The sequence below is a fragment of the Venturia canescens genome, chromosome 4 (genome assembly GCF_019457755.1).
Source record: "Venturia canescens isolate UGA chromosome 4, ASM1945775v1, whole genome shotgun sequence".
NCBI classification, from domain to species: domain Eukaryota; kingdom Metazoa; phylum Arthropoda; class Insecta; order Hymenoptera; family Ichneumonidae; genus Venturia; species Venturia canescens.
In genome coordinates this window covers 23,989,023-24,011,675 of record NC_057424.1, presented here as the reverse complement: position 1 = coordinate 24,011,675, position 22,653 = coordinate 23,989,023, and the positions used below count along the sequence as shown (strand labels likewise).

Sequence of the window (22,653 nt, the reverse complement as noted above, 5' to 3'; positions counted from 1 at the left end):
AGAGAAGTTGAGTGCAACAGGATTCGAAGTCACGTCACCCCTGTCAATTTTCCTCACGACAACTCTCTATTCCTATTTACCCCGAAATTTTGATTGCCTCTATTTCCGGAGCACAAATATTCACGAGCGACATTTCTGCGAGTGATTCACAAAACTGATACGACGCACAAAATGTCTATATCCGTCATCTGAGCCAACTCCGAATATTGGATCATCTCATTTTTTAAATCCAAATTACAAATAATTATATTTTCCAAAGCCCATATTTTCATACCGATTCAAAGGCCCTCATCGAGTCCTCGAAACGTGAACTCAAGAAATTCGGTGCTGGCGTACGTACCCCTTTTTGCCGTGTTGGCAAACTCGTGTACTGAAAGCCAAAGGACCATTTGAAAGCGGGCTGAAAGGACAGGGAAATAGAGTTTGTCGGCGCAGGGGTCACGGGATGAGTTCGGAAAATTAAAATAGTTTTCCATCTCGTCGAGCATAAAAAAAAATCACGTATAATCACGTTTAAAATGAAAGCCGTTTGAGGTATTTGGGAGTGGAAAAAAGAATATACAAGATTGCTGAAGAAGCGGTGAAGAAATGAGAAAAAAACTGAGTTTACGGCTATGGCGGGTAAATATAGTAATAGTACACAATGCGAAGTCTTGAATATCATTTTTTCGTAAAGTCCGTGTTACTTCATCACGCTTTTTCGTATATTCTGTGGTACTCTCCCTGGCTATGTTTCTGGTGAGCAATGAAACTATAGAGTTACTCTCAGGATTTTTTTTTTTAAATTTTCATCATTATTGGATTCTTTTTCTCACAATCGGGAAGTGTACGATTTTTTACGATTTTTCTAATGAAGAGGCTGAATTTCAATGAATTTTCAATGTTTCCTACGCGGTAGGAGAATAAGTGGAACTCTGAATGTATTATAATAAATTCTGAGTACACGAGTAAGTGATCTTATTCGAAATCAATTCAAAAATCTTATTCGGTTAATTTTTTTGTTGCGCTAAAAAAAATTGAGTTTCACTGCATCCGGTCGATTGAAATCGCAATCTTCTCTTTTCAAGTCTTTTATTTCTGTTCGAAACCCAAGCTATTGAGGCAACTGGTGGAAGAGTGAGTCGTCCAAATCCAATGGGCAACAAGTATCCCCTTTTCTACATCGTGCCCTTCGGATATCGAGTCTCAAAGCGCGTTCAACCTCTTTATCGCAGTTCTCAATGGAATTTCGAGATTTTTTGTCCATTTAGCCTGTTAATTTTTTGTCTTCTCGCACCGAGCTGTTTCCGTTTTCTGTTGTGCCTTAACTCGTTTTCACCCTTGCACGAATGCCCTACTTCAAAACGAAATGCGTTATTACTATATGACGCATTAAGCGAGTTCTACACCCGATGTTGTGAGCGAACTGTAGATTTTTTGGCAGTCGCACTCTTCACACGTTTTAAGGTGTGTTAAAAATGTACATTTCACACGTAGCGTTAAGCACCGTAAAACACCCTTAACGTATGATAGCAATCGCTGACTTGACTTCAAATTTTATATGTACCGGCATTATAGAAACGTGTCATTGTTCTCGTTCCGGATCAACGTTTTAAAGTTGTCGCTGCGTTAATAAAAATGCACATTTGAGCATTCGTTAGATATAAACTTCCATTTAAAAAATACCAGACATTTATCAACCATGCTTGAGAATTCATAATTTTGGTGGAGGTAGTACATGTAATCAAGGCAACCTACGGAAGTTCCAACCAGGAAAATGTTGCTTCACAATCCGCTCTGTATTTCACATTTTCTTTTCTACTTTTCATTTCTTTGGTAGGGATCAGAACTCGGGCGCAGTTTTTTCTCGGTTTCCAAGTAAAATACCCTCACTTCTTAAATATGAATGAAGAATTATGAAATGAAAAAAGAAAAAAAAGGATAACGGGAGAAAGAGAGAAGGAAGAAGAGAAATATGCGAAAAGCGGCTAATCAGCGAAGTGTATAAAGTCTACAGGTTTAAAAAGGGTGGAGAGGTAAGGGGTTGTAGAGGGATGAAAATGAAATCGCGACTACTGGGATTTTCACGAAAATTAAATAAATATCTCGGTCTTTCTTTCCCTTTTTCTTTCTCTCTTTCTCTTTCCCGATCTTGCTAAGTTTTTATTTCAATCTTTCTCTCTCTCTCTCTCTCTTCCGCACCGACCTTCCCTCCTTCTTCCGTTCTTTGCCTCCGAGTTTTTCTCGAAACGAAGCTGGCTTCACTAGCTCGAGTCAACGAATTCTCGTGTTTTTCTTCTCCCTTTTTCAAGCGTGGATTCGTACAGCAGCAGAGAAAAACGAGTCAAGAACCGGAGAAGGGAGGCAAGATTTCCCGCAGACTTTCTCTAGGGAAGGAGAATCGCAAACTCAAGAATGGTTTTGTCCTCGATCTTACGGGTTGGTAAGGGATGAAGGAAAAAAGAAATGAATAAAGGGCAGTTTCGAGAGAGAAACATGAAGGAGGAATGACTACTTACCCAATGAAGACGACTGCAATTGCCCGTGTACCAGGAAAAGAGATAAAAGCCTCCGGGCTAAGAAATTCAACATTTTCCATCCAAGGTAGTTCACGAATTTGTTGGGAAAAAATTGCGAAAATGCAACAGTCGAGTCGTCGGGCTGCGAAATAGAAAAATTTCAAGAACTCAGTAACATTCAATTTATATTAGGACATGTGATGATATCTAGAAAAAATAATTCGTGTTATAATCCCAGCAAAGACACGTGGAATCATTTTGGAAGTCTTGCATAGCCCAAACCATAACAATTTTTCATAGAGATATATAAGTCTGCTGAATTTTCATTGACCACTTTCAAAGTTGGATATTTTTACAGCTACTTTATTGACGGGTCGATAATATTTTGTGTGAAAAAAGCAACCAGCGAAATCCGACCTCATTCTAAGCTTAAGCCTCATTCTAGTTTAGTACCCATTTTCCAAAACCAATAAACGAATCTCGCGAATCAAACAACCAATGTACACGACTACAATCCTCAAATTTGCGACTCCCAGATTCGAAATGCCTCGAAACTTTGAATTTAATTCACAAAATCGTATTTTTAAAGGTAGGAGTGGATAAACGAATTGGAGTTGCACCTTTTACTGCGTGGGAATGTCTGTGAATCTCGATCGCGACCAAACTTTTACCTAAGTGCAAAAGTGCAATTTACATAACGCTTGTCTTCGGGAAACGAAATATTCCGAAACGTTTGATTTTCACTCACAAAGTTATATGTCAAGACTGAGTGGGATTTTGAACTATAACGATTCGGACTGTATCAATATCCGAAGATGATTGCTTAATTAATGGTGAAGTGTGATTTGTGTTTAAATTGAGTGCAGTTGTGTAAGGAATAATTAAACTTCTCCGAGTTGAAAGCACACGTGCTTTCAACTTGTATACAATAATAAAATCGATATTTTTGTTGCTGAGATCGTCACTTAACTCATCGTAAACTCAATTGATCCTGATATACGTGAAAATTTTATCCCAAATTCATTATGGAATCGATTTGAAAAACCTCGATTGATGATATGTCTCGCCCACTGTCCGACCCGACCGGATAGGAAAAGCCCCTGGTCCAATCCGATTATTCATCTGATGCGCAGAAACGGAAAGACGAAGCGATCACATTGTCCTGTATTTATAAGTGAGGTGCAACGTCGATGTTTCAAATATCGATGAGGTTCAAGTGTGCCTACGAGCACGATTGCGATGAGGAAACATTTGTTTCCATCACTCTATTTTTTTAATAAGGCAGCTTTTCAGACTTCGTAAAATTGTTATTTGGGTGGACGCAAAATTACAAGAAGATCGATCAACTTTTTTTTCTGTCATCTCCGTATATAATTTTCGAAAATCTTTTTTAAAGAATTTTGATTCGTTAAAAATCACTGGTAAGCCATTTCAACATGAAACGCTTCAGAGATTACAAGACTACACTATGAGAAAAAAAATCTTTGCAACTAAATGTCTTAGTTGATTTTTTTGTTGCTTGATTTAACTAACGTCCGCTTGAGATAAATAAGGAATAGTTCATTTATCCGAATCACTAAATTTTTGTTTATGTAAACTATCCAAACGAGTGAAACCAAATCTTTTGTTCGAAGAACTCGAAACACTCGCTTATTTCTAACACTTTTATGATATATTTATTTGAATATCAAGTACTGAAGTACCCAAACGGTTTTGTTGAGAATGATAAATATTTTGTAAATCGAATCATACTGGTCAGTTCAATATAACTAAAAAAAAAAGTCTGATTTTTCATCTTAATATTTTGTCGCAAAAAAATATTTTGTCACGCGTATGGGACTGAATATTTTAGTTAAATTGAACATTTTTCAAGTGTTTCAACCAAATTTTTTTCTCCTTGTAGACTATGTCAATACGAGTATAAATGTTGTTCTTAAACATAGCAATCATGTATTTGAGAGTTTGTACGATTATTTAATGAAAACAAAATCGAATTTTGGAAGGTTCCAAGGGTATTTCTCCCCTAGAATTGTACGAAAATAATCTCCGCAGACGAAAAATCCTTCTCCCACATCGGGGATTCAAGCTCAATGGATTTAACACCCTCGCCTCCCCTTTGACAAAATCGTCGAATTCCCTTCCTCCATCTTGACATTTATATCCTGAATGGAAAATGCTGGCTCACGAGATTCGAGAGGTGGATTATAAAAAATCGTATTATCGAAATTTCGGTCGACGCAGCGACCACCCAGTCAGTCTTTATTTTTTTTTCCATTTCATTTCCTATCCACCTGACCTAGCAACTTTTTTCACGCGTGAATAACGCGCTCTGTTGTGTATATTTCTACCATGAAGAAGATCGCGGTGGATAAAACAAATGGGTTTTCCTAATTTTCTTTTATTTTAAAAATAAAATACTCATAAATTTGATGAGCTTTTGCCAGCAGCCGGGGCAAGAAAACAATATTTCAAGTGGCCTCCTGCGTATATTATTTACAGCTTTATTCACTCTTTCCCTTTCTTTCTTCCGTTGTCCATGACACAATTGTTTATTCGTTACCGGTGGAAGAATATTGTTACGGAAGCACATAATGTTTAATTTAAGAAAAGTCATATATTTCTCCAGCTCTCCCCGTTCTCCTCGGCCTCAACGCAATATCGAGCGGAGATGTTGCGACCTCATATTTTCTCGATCTACGGTAAAAAAGGTTTGTCAAAACTCGCCGTTGCAAAAATCTCGAAGCCCCTTCCACATGGAAAAGGGCTTCAGAAAAAGCGAAAAGATACACGTCCTTTCCAAAGGGAAACTCGATACGTCGGAGTTTTCGCAACTATCGAGAAATATACGTAGAGCTCGTAAAGGCAAGTGCTGGGTTTTTCTCGAGATTTTTGCCCTGGCCCGGCCACGTTCGCTTCATCCCTTTTCCTACCAGCCTCCTCTCCCCTGCTGCCTGCTTTCCACTACCTCTCTTCATATATTTCTCGCTCGCATGTGCTTCCTTCTCGACATTATTCCCCCTTTTTCTTTCTTGTTTTTTTATTTTCTTCAAACCCACTCGCACTCCTAAAGTTTGAGCGCTTTGCCCTCTTCTCACCGCGCGTTCTGGAGAAAAGCGCCCCCGAAGGCTTTCACCGACCTCCGCCTTATTCTTGACGAGCGCTCACAGACACAATCTTATGCGCGTATGTCGGTGCGTTCGAGGCGCTTCAACTACCCCTAATACCAGCTTTTACGGCCACCAAGCGTGTAGTCACGCTAGGAACTCTCTATCGTTGAAATACATCCCCTCAACTTCGCGTATTGCCTTTCGGAAGATCGAGAGTGCTTAATGAAAATTGACGAAAACTCGAGCGTGATGGGGTTACGATTAATGATTTTTTTTTTTTTTCATCGCCCATCAAAATTCTTTCGATACGTCCACAAATATTCGTCCGAATACTTTCGACTGAATTTTCACATATGACAGAAAATTAATATTCACTGTGTCTACTGTGAAAACGACGATCGAAAAATAACTGCGAAAGTAGCTCAACGCTGTATATTAATGAAAAAAAACTTGTGCGAGCCTCACGAAAATAGGCCAATTTTATCTTGTGACATCATCGTAGCATTTTCAAATTGCTTCCACGGACACGAACCGTTTGAGTGTGAAAATCTGAATATTCGTGACGGTTTTTTTGCCCATATCACTTTCTTTATCGTTATACATAACGAACATTCGTTTCATATTTAGGGTCGTAATTTTTCAATACTTATCGGCGTTCTTTTTTTACTTTCGTAAGGTTTCAGTATAAAAATGATGTATAACATGTAGCTCTAATGTGATTTTGAGAAGTGAATCCTTTGTGGGGGTAATTTCGTATAACGGAAATCATAAATTTGTAATGACTTTTCGGAAATCGTCTCATCTTACCCTGATGTCCCAGTTTGTCCAACAATCTCTCGTATACCTATCCCGAGAAAGCCATTCGTGGATTTATTTATTTCGTTAAATATTTCAGCACCCTTCGCCGTCACTATACTTTTTGCTCCCTCAGCGACAACTTCATACATTTTGTCTAACATTTCCTTATCAATTTCTTTGGTCCTTGGCGTTGGCATTTTTCAAGAGCTTTTTCTCGAGCGCTCTCTCCATTCTTCATTTCCACCCCCTCTATTTTGATTTTTCTTCCCTTTCCGTCAGCGGCGAAGCCTTGGAGCGAAAAAAAATCGCGCGAGAGGAAAAGAGAGTATATACGTAAAATCGTCGACGGAGTGAACAAACGTTCACCCTCAGGATGGTTTCTCTCGTCGAGCTTCGTGTGGTTGTACGCTCTATAGTATGACCACCCCTCCGAGTTGGGAATTCCGAAGAAGGAAAATCTCCACTGTGACGAGATATGAGGCGAGAGCTCGTTCGTCTGAATTTCCACTCCAGCGCACATCCTCTCGGGAGAATCATCCAGCTTCATCCCTTGCCGCGACTCTTTCTTTCTCTTTTTTCCTCTTTCTCATCAACTGTGCTAAAGATAATTACGCTTTCGCATTATTAATTGCATAGATCACGGGGCCAAGAAATTTCTGGCTGAGCAAACAAATAAAAATTTCAAACGGCGATAGAATAAAACGATTTTTCATTGTTCGTTTTATCCATACTACGACTGCCTATTGATCTGGAGACTATCTCGATGTCTCGTAACAATCCGACTAAAAATTAATGAGGCATTTTTTTCTGTTTCAGATGGTGACAAGGACGAAGAAGATATTCGTGGGGGGCCTCTCGGCCCCGACGACGCTCGAGGACGTCAAAAATTATTTCGAACAGTTTGGCCCGGTGAGTGACTTGTAAAATTAGTATATATAAACAATAACTGTGGAATAATCGTAGCGAATAATCCTGGGACAAAAAAAAATCAAACAAATTTCAACATTCAATGTTTATCAATGATTTTATAAAAGAGCAGCGTAATTATTTAAAAAAAAAAACATTTCACAAATCATATGATAACAATGATGTAGCTGAGGGATCATAAAGTTCACCGCGCACGTGAAAGCTAACATTGGAGTGGCAAAAATTTGATTGAAAAAGCTCGTCGAGTTTAATCGTTAAAATTCATTTCTACACATTACCCCCCCCCCCCCCCCCCCCCCCACCTCCTTGCCAACTCTCTGTCTCTATCTCTCTCCTACGTGATTCCAGGCAGCTTTCAATAGAATGAAAATTCTCTCGTTCGTCCATCATCCGCCACAATAATACAGTATGATCGTGACGACCACGCTTCAAAGTATCACCATAGCGTACTCATTAAATTCCAATGGAAAACCTGTGGCAAAAAGGTTGGGGTTGAAGGCACATGATCAAATGGGATGGATGGAGGAAGCTGTTGGTCCTCAATTCTGATTCGTTCGTTATACAGCCCGTCCGTGTTTGTTCTGTTGTATTGCAAATGCGAATGAGCGTGATTTTGGTCGCACAAATTCGCCAAATACAAACTTTCGATTCAAGCTCTTGGTCAACAGCTTGACGCACCAGCCACGATTCACTACTAAGCCTTTTTATCCGGTATATCCAACTTTCTGTCCGCGGATTTCGGTGCTACGGGCAACAATTCCCCAATCATACATCATTTATGCAGACATACAGTGATATTTTTTTTCTCCCTTGCGAAACCTTTGTTCACTTTAAAAAGTTACGGAAACTCTACAATTTGTACTTTTCGGTAGTTATTTTTAAAAATAGTTTTATCGAGCCCATCGAAAGGAATACTCGAGGTTCGACGATGTAGCTGTGAAATCTTCTATACTTTCGTCCAATCAGAAAAAACGTATAACGATGAGCTAAAATGCAGTTTTATGAAAATTTGCTAACTCTCTTGTGGCTTTTATATTCGTAAATATTGAATCTGATATGAATAATTCATATTTTTTCTGTTTCAAATAAACTTATAAAATTTCCCTGATAGGCGCTCCATTCGTTTTCACGATCGAGTTAACAATAATTTTTTCAACTTCCGCTTTATTCCACTAGAAAAATTTCACGATGATCCCGAAAACTCATACCCGAAATTTTTAACTCATTTTGTTGGATAGATAACGAAGCTCGATAGGATGGACGAATCAACTCGTCCATAATCAATTTATAAACGGTCTTTCAATATACCACCCCTCAAACATTTCTATGAAATTCTCTTTGACAGCGACAGATAGATTATTATATTATTAATTTTATCTCTTTTTTACATCTCTGTCTCTCTCTATTTTCATCTCTCTCACAAATTCCTAATCACTCGACAGTCCCGTCAATGTTAAACTTTAGATGAGAAAGTAGCAGACGGATTGCAAGCTCTGGACCTATAAACATATCTGTATACAGATGTGTGTACGGAGTTGCAGCATCTCACTCCCTTTTCATCTCTATTACTCCTACTCTTCAACCCTCCGCTCTTGAGTTTTCACGAAAGTTGGTTGTAACATGAGATGGGCTGGCCCAGAAACAAAAATAGGGGTGAAACGAGAAATGTTTCGAACGTAATTCTCCCATATACGGATATAAACATAAACACCGCTTGTATATATAGCGACATGTGCCGGTAGATGCGCCGATGACTTCCGTGTAGATTTATATCTATATATACACTAATGTACTACATAAGTTCGCACGAATGTCGCCAGGCTGTTGGTACCCTCACAAACCGGAATATCCGTAGCCCGTGGAGATAGGAAAATAGGATAAAGGACATAAAATACTCCATTGGTAAGCTGGGCAATACTATCCAGTAAACTATTTGGGCGATTAGGGTATACATTGCATCGATTCGCTCAACCAACCACGAAACGTCCATGTTGAAACTTCTTGCGTGTACTGGCTTGCTTTTGTTTCGATGCCATTCTTCGTGGATGAGGAAACATATACAGAGTGAAAAATAGTGGATCAGTTGGATCAATTCTTTGAGATTGTTCAATGTTTTTCTTCACCTTCGCGAGCATCAAAATTCGACCTTCGATCCAAATATCAAAGGCCAGGAGTCTTGGAAATTTTCATTTACTGGTTCGTATTTGTTTAACTGATGTCTCATATTGGCAGTTTAGCGGGTACGAAACATGTTCGAATTTGGTGCTATATCTTGGTGGAACAAAGCTGATATTATAAAATAGGTAGAGGAGTTGACCCACATTGTGAGATAATATCAGCACCGCCCCAAAAGCCCTATCTTTTTTCTTGTATATTCCATTTGACTTTGTCTCTTACTTCTTCCGCTCCCTTCGTACTCCATCTATCTCTATATCTCTTGTCTTTCTACGAGGATTCTCGCATACAACAAAGCTCGAGACTCCACGGACTTGTGGCTAGCGAAGAGAGGGTTCAAAAAAGAATGAAGGAAACACAGCATAGTGATAACATTTCGAATGTAAATACAAAGTCTTCAAGCTCAATCTCCTCTGAAGCTTTGTCGGTGTGAAGTCTCGTTGTCATCGTTCCTTTTTGTATGAGTCAATACAATACGTATAGATGTTTATTTATGTATTCTCGATTCCTATTTCGATATTTTCTTCCTCAGTCAACTCCCTGCGCATGCAATCGATAAACTGTCGTATTCTCTTTTGCCTGATAAAGCTAATGGCATTGCCACATTAATGCCATATATTTATTCTTGATATTATTCGGACAGAGTATGAAAGGGGATCCCGAGAAAGAGTGGATAACGGTGAATTGTATACATCTATTGCTCGTATTTTATTTGGAATGAAAATTAATATCTGTTGAAAAGATATCGAAATAATTATCAAATGCTATTTATTCTCCTCTCCTGCTGCAATGAGACTGATGTATCGAAAGTAGCAGGTAATAGAGGCTGCTGTACATTGATTTCGCAATTTCGCTAATATTTAGCGTGCTGTAAAATTTACTGTATGTGTTTGGCCGCGGGGACAAGTTAACGAAAAAAATTAATTCCTGTAATTGAAATAAAATTTTCAATATTTTGCTGAATTTTCAGTTTTATAATAGTAAATATTGCAGATAGCGAAGTTTACGTTACGTTAAAATTTACAAAACGCCTAGTAAATTTTACGATGCGTCGCGGTAAAATGTCTTTGCCCCGATGTAGGTATCGATCACTCGCTTTCGAATTCCGCACTTCAACAAAGAGCTGTAAGCATATAAAAATAATGGAGAAACAGGCCGATATAGCGACAACATATCCCTTCCGTATCCCTATTATCACCGCATCTTGGCATAAACATTCGTACGGAAATTTTACAATGCATTACAATAAAATTCACCGTGACGTTCATGTAATATTTCGAAATAAATATTGAAATAATTTTCAAAAGTACGGCACCTTTAACCGAGAATTTCTTTTAGACGTACTTCGGTAAAAGTTTCTACTTTGAACAATGAATATTATTTAATGTATAGAAAAATTCAATTTTTTCCCCATCGTAATATCATGAATGGCAGCTCGTCGCCGCACCGTCGTTATTGTACGATAATTTTTCAAATTTAATTTTCTTCGTGCGTACTCCCAATTTTGCGAGGGTCGAGAAATCATCATTTTTTATGTAATCATATAAAGATCATATATTCAGGGGCTGCACGATCTCTGAATATAATCGAACAGTGCAAGCAGGTAAGATTTGAATTTCGATGTTCGAATTTTCCTCATATTTATATCGAGTCTGATTTGCATTCACGAATGATTACGAGAGAGATGTTTCCTCTCGTTATTCAATCTCTTGCCTGCAGTCCTTTTTGCTGATGAAGCCATGGAATTTATTAACGAATTAAGTTACGAGGGTTGAAAGCTCATCATATATCTCACAGGCCATTTGGCTCGGTCCAATTCAACGATAGATTGCTAATAATTGTAGAGTCTATCTTGCATGTAATGCCAAGACGAAGAGCCATAGTAAAGATGAGAGGGCGGGAGGGGGGCGGGGGGGGGGGGGGGAAGTGAGAGAGAAGAAAAAACCTACGGGGTGCAGCTTTCGATTTGGAGAGTCGACTCCTCTTAGAGGTAATGGCCGTTGTCGATGCTAATTTCATCGATAAATTACTGCCAACCGGAACGTCCACCATCAAACCAATTGACGACGACGGAGGGGTCAGGCGGAGAATATGAGAGAAACATAGAAGACTCTCGACACCCTCGTGGTGGTGATATATAGGAAAACTCTTCTGGCAAGGAAAGAACCTATAAGGGGCAAGGACTTTTAGTCTCATTCCTTATATACTCTTTTTAGACACGTGTATAAAACTATTCTTGAGCAAAAGGTCTTAGCTAGCCCCGTTAGTTCCGCCGCCCAGACATATCGCTTACGCCCTTTTACCAGTGCATTCTCAATAAATGTGTATATATGGGTTGGCCTGTCTTAAGTGGATATAGCAGGCGGTTTAAAACTTGGATGGGTGGATATCCAGCAGCGGCGTTGCTTGAAAAATGAATGGATCCTTGAGCCGGGCTGGGTGGAGAGAAAGAGGGAATGAGAAAAAGAGAGTGTATACAGTGGAACGAGTCTACGTCGTAATTCGGGGACCATGGAGAGAAGAAGAAGGATAAAAGAACGAAGAAATTTTCGACCAGAAGAGAGAAGGAGGGAGAGAGAGAGAGCTTAATTGCACTCGCTTTCAACTTCCAAGTTCTCTCTTCCTCCCCGTCCATCTTGTACAGGAAGATGAAGTATAGAAGAAAAAGAAAAAGAGAGATCGAAGAAGAGACGAGACGGGGAGAGGGGATTAAAAAATGAGAAAATAAACGACCCATGGATAAGTTCTCTTTGTCCCTCTTGTCTTTTCCCTCTTAATTCTCCCCTCGCTCCGAGGAATGAAGATTTTTTTCATCTACATTCCTCGTTTGATCTTTCGAAAGGTGATACCGTATGCCACATGAAAGACTAAAATTCGAACCGTAGTTTTCGGTGGATGTCAAACGTAGTCGTAAGAAATAATGAATCGGTGTACGCGAGCAAGGCCATATAATCCGCCATGATTTTCTTCGATTCGACAAAGTGTTGTGAAATCGTGTTAACTTTTCGTCTCTAGCAAGAGTACGCATCTACGAAAACGTAAATAAATTTATTCGAATCCAAATGGCCTCAAATATATAAATTCATATAAATATTTTTGTATACACACGTTTGTATACGCAGACCAAAAAAGAAGAAACAACGTTCTGGCCTGGCTGAGCTTGTCACGTTCGCAAAACGGGATAAATTCCGGGCGTCTGACAGCTATTTAAAACAATGCCGTCTCGAATACACGCCATTTGTAACCCCGTGTTGGCGGTGCTTTTGTTTTCACGTTGCTATTCATTCCGGTATACACATACACACCCTTACAAAACCTGCAACAACCCTCTTGTCCATGAGCTTTTTTGTGAATAAGGATTTCACACGCACGCGCGCGCGCACACACACACACACACACACGCGCATGCACCCGGGAATAAACGCACACATATTATTACACCCTTAATATATTATACCTGTGTATTTTATATTTCGAGGGTGCGCATATCGTGCATGTATACGACGGAAAACATACACAAAGTCTTTTGGCTTTCGCAGGGCTCGGATACCCTCTTGAACTATCTCGCGTTTCACTCTCCTTGTCTCACCGTGCTTCCCTCTATTTCTTTTTCTCACTTTTTCTCACCCCCTCTCCCGGTTTCATCTCTTTCCAGCATCCATTCTTACGAGAGCACAACGGTTGATAGCGAAAAAAATATTCGCAACAACGTCAGCACCATTTTTTATGGCGATAAGAAAATTTATAATTAGATATAATGTACGACGATAGGAGCTAAATCCTGAAAAGTATTTTGTCAAACGGTGAAAACAACCACAAAGATATCGTTGTTCGGACTGCGAATGAACAATGGAAATGATGAATTGCTGGGCTTCGCAACTATAATTGCACTCGCGATTGTCACCGCAACGGCTTAGACTCTTTTCCTGTTGCGCTTTCTCATCTTTTTCTACATTTTTCTCTGCTCTCCGTTTCCCTTTATTTTGCATTCACCAACGACGGAAGGAAACTTGAAAAATCTTGTCTATTTCCAAAATCGAACACGTTTCGTCGATATTGATTTTTACATTTTTCATACTTCAAATTCGACTTGAACTCAAATTTAAGCATTTTTTTTATCTCTCGCTTCGGTCATTCCCTCACGCACTTACGAATCCAAAATACATGTGATTTTTGTTCTATTGAGTTTCAATGAACGACCCTTAACGAGTTGTTGAGGTCAACGACAATATGATGATCAGCCCCCGCACCCACACAACTCAATGATCGATCATAGAATTTCAGAAGTTCGTGGACAAAGTATTTTGAAAATTGAACTCTCGTGATGCACTATCTATTGAAGGGCTTTGAACGCAGAACACATTTCATAACGAGACCGTGAATAAAGTTGCCGCGCTTGAATAGTGCGTGGAATTCTTAGCTCGCCCGACGAATGTTCGATGGAAACAATGGTCCCTTTGTACCATGCCTTCTCGTTATGCGAATCCTGATACTCCGTGGAATTTTCGGATTTGATTCCAGGTATTTTTGAAACGCCTTCCTAGATTTCCAGATTTACAGCGTTCCGTTGTGATTTACCACAAAAGTATCAAAAATATTGAAAATTTGATTTATCAATGATCATGGGAAAATGAAAAAATTCTATTTACGAGCACGCGCCTTATTTCAGAGTTTTAATTTAACGCTCGTTGTTTTAATTTAGACGTAATTAGGACACGTTTAACGACGGGTTATTCGTAGATCTTGTTTTTTCTTTCTGACACTGCGATGCGGGAAACAAGAGCGAGCTGAGCTTGCAATGGCTCAGCATGTCACAAATGGCGCTTGTCTCACTCCTTTTGTCTGTTGGTCTTGGATAGATGCAAGCATCATTAGCGTCATCTGTTGCCGAGAACAGAGTTTGGCGTAATGAGCGCACTAATCACCCCGCACGGACTGCCCGAACACCAATGTTGCCTCGTAACTAACCATGCTTAGAATCAAGAGAAAGAAATAAGAAGATAAAAAGAAAATAAAAAATATCAAAAACAAGCGGCAGCTGTTAAACTCTTTCGAAAGTTACATTTTTTATAGAATTTCTTGTTTGTACAGTATTTTCGCAAAAATTTAGATTTCAAAAGTCGAATCATCTTGTTTATCGTTTCTAGCTAACAGAAAATGCATCCCTCGTAAACCACCCGTGCAAAATGTAAAGCTATTGAAATGAGTGACATTCAAGTTCGATAGACACAGAAAATTGTGATTTTTCTCTAAACGCTCATAGTTTTTCAATACTATCGTTCACTTCCGTGAGATCGATGAGAGAACATATCCGAAGAAAGCAGAAACTTCCGCCATTATTTTAACCGTTGGAATAGAGAAAAAAAAAGGACGAGTAGACAAAAAAAGCGATGACTGGATGTAAAAATGTGAAACTACTCACGAATCCAGCACGAGCGTGCTGGAATGTTTTCTCAACAAATATTTGCCGTTCGAACGCGTCAGGGTGTGTTCAACCGCCTCATCCCCTACTCCAAACTTAGCTAACCCTCGACTTTCGTATACGTGTGAGATTTTCGGGTACATTCCAGAGAACCGTTCGGCGCCAACACTCGACTACCGAAACGACAGTCTCTGGTTTTCGAGAGTTTTCCCGGTGTTCATAGCGTACAGTCTCACTTAGAATAGACGACTGTTAATATCGTTTGTTTTCCTGAAAAAGACGACTCGGTCCACACATTCGCTAGCTTAATTTTTCCATCATTTCACACTTATTCCGTTACATAAAAAAATCGTTGGTAAACATCGCGGCTCGTATTACGGAAAAAGTACAGATATTTTTCGTGCTTTATATCGGTATGTTTATTATCATTATTATTATACGTTTTTCCAACGTAAAAGTCCCTGGCTTGTGAGAAAACCCTGAATCTACAACATTTTTTGTATTTTCCATGCATATGAAATTTCGCAGATTACGTGCCCCGCGTTCTTTCCTCAATCAATTCATTCCTATTTTTTGTAGTCTTGCCGACGTTTTGACAAATCAGCCTCGATCGAACAAGCGCTTGGTTATTTTGCATTCATATGTTTTTCTTCTCCCATTTTCACTTTCACTCCTTCCCATTTTTACACCCTTCATTCTCGCATTCCATCCACTTTCCTGTCCTCGCCACTTTCACTTGGCTTCGTTTAGAAGGGTTTGCGTGCTGCTTCCACCACTTTATTTGCTACTGTACCGGGAAAATCGTTTCTCAAACCATGAAGCCGACGTTTTCAAACACCGTGAATCCCTGACCGTTAACTTTTTTTTTAGTAACGCAAGCTAAAAAACTCATTCATAATCCCGTACGCTTTGTATTCATTAAAGAGTTGAGAAAATCGTTGAACGTAATCAATTTTGCTTTAATTTTCTAAACATCCTCCATCAAGATCAATTGGCTGTTCCACAGGATAAAATATCGTATCATCTTTAATTAACGAAAATATATGCTTAGATTCGATTTCAAAAAGGAGAGATTGAAAAAAAAAAATCCATGACGGTAAACGACAAAAGCACGAGTCTGCCGGCAAAAGGTGCTTTCAACGAAAATCACCTTCAACGATAAATGTAGCGTAAAAAACAGAGCATTGAAACAAATTTACTTTGATAACGCTTTCTGTTTTCTAGTAAAAGCCATGAACTTTGTATATAGAAATTCAAAATTTCGTAAATGTGAATTTAATATCAATTTAAAGAGGTTGGCATTCTCTCAAATTCAACATTAAATATCACTAGCAAGTGCACATCGAAAAAAAAAAGAATATCACAAACTAAATAAAACGTCGAATAGAGCGTTTTTAAAAGCTCCATTCGAAATGTGCTGTCCACAGAGCACTTTCTCGTCACCATTCCATCCCTTGCGACACTTTATGTAACGGACGAGAAGAGGGCATGAGTGTACAAAGGGAAGACTGTCCACTTTGATTGCAAGTTTTAGATTCTAACTCTGATTGCAGCTGACCGTGGTCTCTTGTGAATGTACCAACGAAATAGAGTCTGTACTGTAAAGAGTCTTGTGGTTATGGCGTGATCCTTATCTTTTGGTGGGGGATGAAGGATGCAGTGGGAACTCGAAAATCCTAGATGTTATGAGAGACCGAATGAAGTTTCTCTTGATGCTGTCGTATAGACGAAAGTTGCAAAGAGAATTACTTGAGGAGTGACAATAAAAAATGATGATGCAGGGATAAAACGAAAAAAGGTGGAAATGAAGACCAAAAACGTACATCAGGGACAGAACGGATGATAAAAGAAGAGAACAAGGGGGAGAAAGAGACGAAATGAAGAGATCTTTTTTCTGGAAATGAGTCAGGATAAGCTGTTCACAAGAAATTCGGAATGGGAACTTATACACATACACCGACAAATTCTCAGACTCTTCCTCGTCGTAAAACTTCTGATAATTACTCAAGAAGCAACAATCGGCTGAAAGAGACCTCTTTGACTGCTGTTTGATTTCATTTGACAATCAACCCCTGTACTTTATCGACTTTCGGAATTGAACCCGACTACGTTGAACCTCGATTTTCTTCGCCACCCTTTGGATATATTATTTTACGTTTATCTCTGCGATTAAAGCGACTCAATATTCTGTGCTTATTTTACGTTATTATTCTCGCTCTTTCGTTTGAAAACGATTTTACGAGCGCCGACGAGTTCTTACGATGACAATAAATATCAACGCAGGGAGTGGAATATGACATTGCATGTTTTTCACTATTTTAATTCTCCTCTCTGATTCGAATACGCTTTGTGATTAGAATTTTGCTCTGTTGGAATAATTTTTTTTTTACCTGCGTTGAAGAATTTTTACAGACGAAAAAAGTAGAGACCGTTATACTTATCATTTCATTATATAATTTTTTATCGATGCTTTTCCAGTTTCAATATTTTTCTTTCCTATTATGTTAATATTTTGAAGAGGGCCACTAATATTAGAAGAGGGCCACAATGTATTTGAAGTAACTGGAATATTCGAAAGCATTTTGGGAGAATTAACTACGTCGTCATCCCCACCTTAACCTCATAACTCTGATAACACATTGAATCCACCCCAATCGAACTCTCTCAAGCTCGATGGAGGATCGAGGGCTAACTACAAATACAGTAATAGATCGATGGTAGTGGGTAGTTGTCGAGATAATCTGGCAAATGTACCGACGTACGGATTTGCTTTTATTTATACATCCATATTTGCTCTATTTCTGGTTTACTGTTTCGTGTCAACTCCTCGCTTGATGTACGGTTCAGGAATTTCCGGTCGTCTTAACTCTTTGCTGACAGGAAATGTTTCTACCCAAATTTCCTGTTACGTGTAAATGGCTATTTAGGTACAATTAAGGCTCAAATCGAATAGTCTGCCCTCGCTCTCTTTACCGTTGAATGCAAAAGGGGGCATGTTGCGTCTTTCTGACCCGTTGATCCGAGTTTGAGAAATAAGGCTCGACTGTATCCTCACATTCGTTCAACCCCTACGAATCAGCCGAAGGAAGAAATCTTAATCTTCTTCAGGCCCAAACGGTAACTCACCGGAAAAACGTTCTCCCCAATAACGAGGGTTGTACTCGTATTTTTTGATTCGACAAATGATAAAACCATCTCCCCCTGGTTCACCGCACCATTCACCATTCTATATACCGACCCCATTCGTTCACGCATTTCCGGTTTTACGAATTTAACATCAAATCCTTTTAACCTGGTCTACGCTTCCATTTTACCCTAATGAAACATCGAGGAATTATCGAATCCCGACAGCCCTCAATGCTAAATCGAATTCAATCCTCGATTCGTACAAATTACTTCAACTCGATTCAACTAACAATTCGAGGGGGCTTTTACCCTCGTAGTCATCGTTCCCTCTCGAGGGTGATTCTTCCACGAAAATTCCAATATCGTATAGAGAAAACAGTTTAAGCGATGGTTAAGATCGAAATGTGTAGTTCAACAAGCTTCACGATATCAACCCACCGCCGTTGTGAGCGCGATGCATCTCAAGCTTTAATATTTAAACGATTTTCGTTTGAAAATATTCAATAGCTGAGAAATACACGTAGAATTTGTATAATTTAAAAATTTTCAATTTATATGTTGTTATTTGTTTAATCTTTCATTCTTTTGGCGCAAATCAATGGCTGTTGTAACTTGTGGCTTTCGAGGAATAAAAAAATTTTAATTTCACGTTTACGGGCGGTAATAGTATATTACACCACAAGGGCAGAAAGTTTGATATTCCTGCACTGCGCGTCACAATGCCCGAGGCGAAGCCGAGGGCATTTGACGCGCAGTTCAGGGCTATCAAACTTCTGCCCGTATGGTGTATACTATTTTTCTTCATAGCCGGTCGAAAGTACGTTTCTTCCGAAATACGCAACTATCGATAGAAGATGTTTTGATGCCTGCCCCCGACATTTGCTGCACGAGCGAAGCGAGTGCTGCTGGTCGGGGGGGCAGGCATCAAAAAAACAAGATATTAGCAAAGATAATTAATATGAATATTTGCATTCCTATGAAGCTGAAAATAAATCATTATTCCGAACGACTTTATTTTTGGCTTTCACATTGATTTTATCTGAAAGGATAAATGTATGTTATTCGTTCGGATTTGTACTGTTTTGATAATATAGTGCTTGGAAATAATATGGCATTTCCATAACATATTTCCGAATGAATAACATAATCTTATTCGTACGGTTTGCAGATGACTAGACACAACCTTTCAAAAAACACGTAAGCAATATCTGTTCAAACGTCAAACGTCAAAAGTAAAAAAAATAATTACGTCAAACCTTTCGGAATGCAGAAAAAAGTTTTTGCTCCCGCCGAGACAAATGAAGCGCATGCAGTTTTGACAGCGCAGAAATGTTATCTTTCGACTAAGGTGTGCAGAGAAAAATTTTTGCTCCCGCTGTCACAGCGAGCGTGTTTTTTTTTTACCAATGCAGGAATGTTGAACTTTCGGCCCTGAAATCGGGGCCGAAAGTGCGTACTTTCGACCGAGGTATGAAGAAAAATGATTTATTTAACAGTCCCGACTCTTTAAATTATCAACTCAGAGTAAAAGCACCGAAGTTTTAACGGTCAATTTTGCATTTAGGTTTGATGCATTTACAAAAATTCTTAAATGGCTATTCAGCTTTTTTCGCCTTTTTGTGACATCACCTATGTTTATCCAGAACTTCATGGTCCCGTGCTTTTTCCCCGAGGTCTCTTTGTCGCGCCACTTCCGGCACCCCGTTACCACTCTATCAAAACTGGTTTCCGGAAGCAAGATGGCCGCTATAGGCTCGACTGTTCCTAACGCCTGTATATATGTATGTAAAAGACATCGCACGATGAAATATGAGCGGAAAAGCGAGAGGAATTTTTTTTCGTGCTGGTGCTTGGGTGAGATATTCTACATACATCCGCGTACAGATATACCAACACTTTCGGACACAATGAATATTTCCATGACTCTGAGATTCCAAAAAATGCTCCTCTTGTTCCCATCAAGTTATCTATGTTACTTTTTAAATAATGAAATATCATAGAAACAAATTTTCAAAATCAATTTCAACAGATCCAATGAAAAAAAACTCAAAAAAGATCTACGAATTATTGAACTAGAACAGAATTCAAGTTGAGCGGAAGTAATGATTCTAACGATTTGTTGAATCGATATCCTATTTCCCGATCTAATGCCCGTGCATGATCAATCTGTAGACTCATTAATGGCTTCCCAAGTTTCGGACACTGTACAGATAAAAAGAGATAAATGATGTACAGCCAGATCAGAAATTTGAATACGTGCCGCGTAAATTTGATTAATCAACTATAAAATCACTGCAAGCAAATGTTTCCACAGTTTTTAATATTATTTTTTTACGTATAGCCCTGCGGGCTTTCACGAGTTAACCCCACAAATTCAACCCACGCACCAATGGCGTAGCAAAACACTTCCACTTTATTCAGTTCTATGTTCCTGTGTGAGTCCTGCTGAAAATGTTGCTGAAAGCCACTTTTTTCATTCGAATTTTGCGTTCTTTTTTCAAGACCAACTTTCATTTCCCGTCGATCTGTTTTTCTCGAAACATAAAGAGAAAAATGTTAATAATAAGTTCCGTAGCTTCAGCGCTTGTCTAGAAATGAGCGCATTTGAACATTTTTCAGCAAAAAAAAGAAAATACATTTTTCCTTCAATAGTAGATATAAGGATGTGCCTATTCATTCGAAATGCACTCGATTCTTCGGGCTGACAAAAGCAAAAAATAATTATCAGTTGTTGCAACTGAGTCAAATTATTAAATTTACCTTCAAATAATTTATTTTTTTCAGTAGTGATTTACAGCAAACATTTCAAAAGAATCTTTTTCGATTCAACTAAGAATTTTGGGCCACTAAAAGGCAGGCTCGTCCTCAAGAAACCTGAGGGAATTAAGCATTCGATTCAGTACTGCGGAAAGTAGTGGTTGATGTTATTAATATGTAATAACGATTCATTTCCCGTCCGCTTCTTCGAGGGCGAGGAGCTAGCTCCTCGTGAGTTGGACTGTTCATTTCAACATGTCAAACCTATATGACTCAATCAAATAAATTAGTAACCAAGTACCACCAAACTTTCGCTTTCAATATTTCATGAAATCGAATGAAATATCCGTTAAAAATCACTTCCCTGCTTGTTGAACACGTTTGTCCGTGGCGTATTTATTAAACATTCTGGTCAATAAGTTTTTAATACATTCAAACTTAATTACCTACATTGAAATAATTGCCGCGCTCGAGTGTATTTTCCTTTAAAATTAGAACTTGGAATTTGCTCCATCATTTTTTTTCTGTACGCAATATTTTAGTAGCGAGTCGTTCGTATTTTGCCGAATACCCATCGAATCTACATCTCCCCTCTCGCATTTGTAACGGGATAGCCTTACCCCCTGGCACGATTTCTGGTTTTACAGAAGTCTGTCAGAGGACTACGGATTAAACGCTCTCGCGTCAGCGGAGCACCACCCGTACGCCAATAAGGCTCCCAACCTTTCCTTTCTCTTCCTTCTTATCCCTACAGGCAGGGTGTCAACTCTACATCGGGCAACTCGACATGGTGTCATCTTCCAGTGCATTTTTCCATCATTGAAACTCTCCAAGTGTAGCAACTGTACATCGTACCAAGTGTCTAACAAGGAACATCACTTTGGTGTCCCCCTCCGATTTTCTTGAAACTGCTGTATGTGAAAGAGCATTCGAAAGTAAGAGACACGTATTTTTTTTTATCGGCGGAAAAACGGTTTTAAGGGGTGAAACCACCCTTGAAAGTAAGGCATGTCAGGGGGTGATTTTGCAGTTTCACCAGCAAGCACTCAACAGATTTTGATAAAACCAAAACCAAAATGTTTCTTATCTGAAGTGATGAAAAGTTCACCCTGTGCACGAAAAAAAAAAAAAAAAACAGGGGGTTAACCACCCTTACATTCTTATATTTCTCACGCCACAATGAAAAGGAACGAATATGATGGAATGAAACGGGTTCTATTTCCATGAAAACATGAAAATAAAGTTCACATGTTTTTGCATTTTTGCAAAATAGCAGTCTTAAGGGGGTAAACTACCCCTTTTTTGAATTTTCGTACTGTATGTGGCTTATTTCTGTTTTACATGTTTTTGCTGATTCGAAATATTATAATAATTTCGAATCAAGATTTTCTGAGGTATCAAAGTCAATACAAGACTCTGAAAGTGTGAATCTCCCCCACTCGATTTTCCTCTTTATTCGCTATTTCAAAATTTCTCCCTGCATTTCGTTCAATTTGGTTGCTCTGCATCGAAATTACGAATTCAATAATTTTAGGAACGTATAATGATCGTATTGACCTCAATCTTGGCGGGCAAGGGAAGGAGGAGGGGAGCCATTTGATATTTACTACGATTCAACTTTGAAGTCTGAATAAGTCTATGCTGTTGATCTTGTTTACTAACGAACATTTTTTAAATGAAACTTCAATACACATTAACAATTCATTAACCGTCTCATAGTATAGAATCGGATTTTATTAGATAAGTACATATATCGAAATAAAATATAATAAAACCTATCATTTCCAGCAATTATGGCTCATACGTTGTACAATAATGATATTCATCAAAAAAATGTTTCAAA

General features: G+C 38.8%; 1 protein-coding gene across 10 annotated transcripts in view; it reads left to right on the top strand.

The window, feature by feature from the left end:
• Positions 1-22,653, top strand: part of Rbp6 (RNA-binding protein 6) — a 459,964-nt gene that overhangs the window by 314,957 nt on the left and 122,354 nt on the right. For all 10 annotated transcript variants that reach the window (XR_006260571.1, XR_006260574.1, XR_006260572.1 and 7 more), the window contains one exon: positions 7,220-7,312. Coding sequence is in view for 4 of the 10 variants with exons in the window: in XM_043416127.1 (XP_043272062.1) it covers positions 7,220-7,312 (93 nt within the window). In the remaining 6 variants the exon portion in view is untranslated. The remainder of the gene's footprint in view (positions 1-7,219; positions 7,313-22,653) is intronic.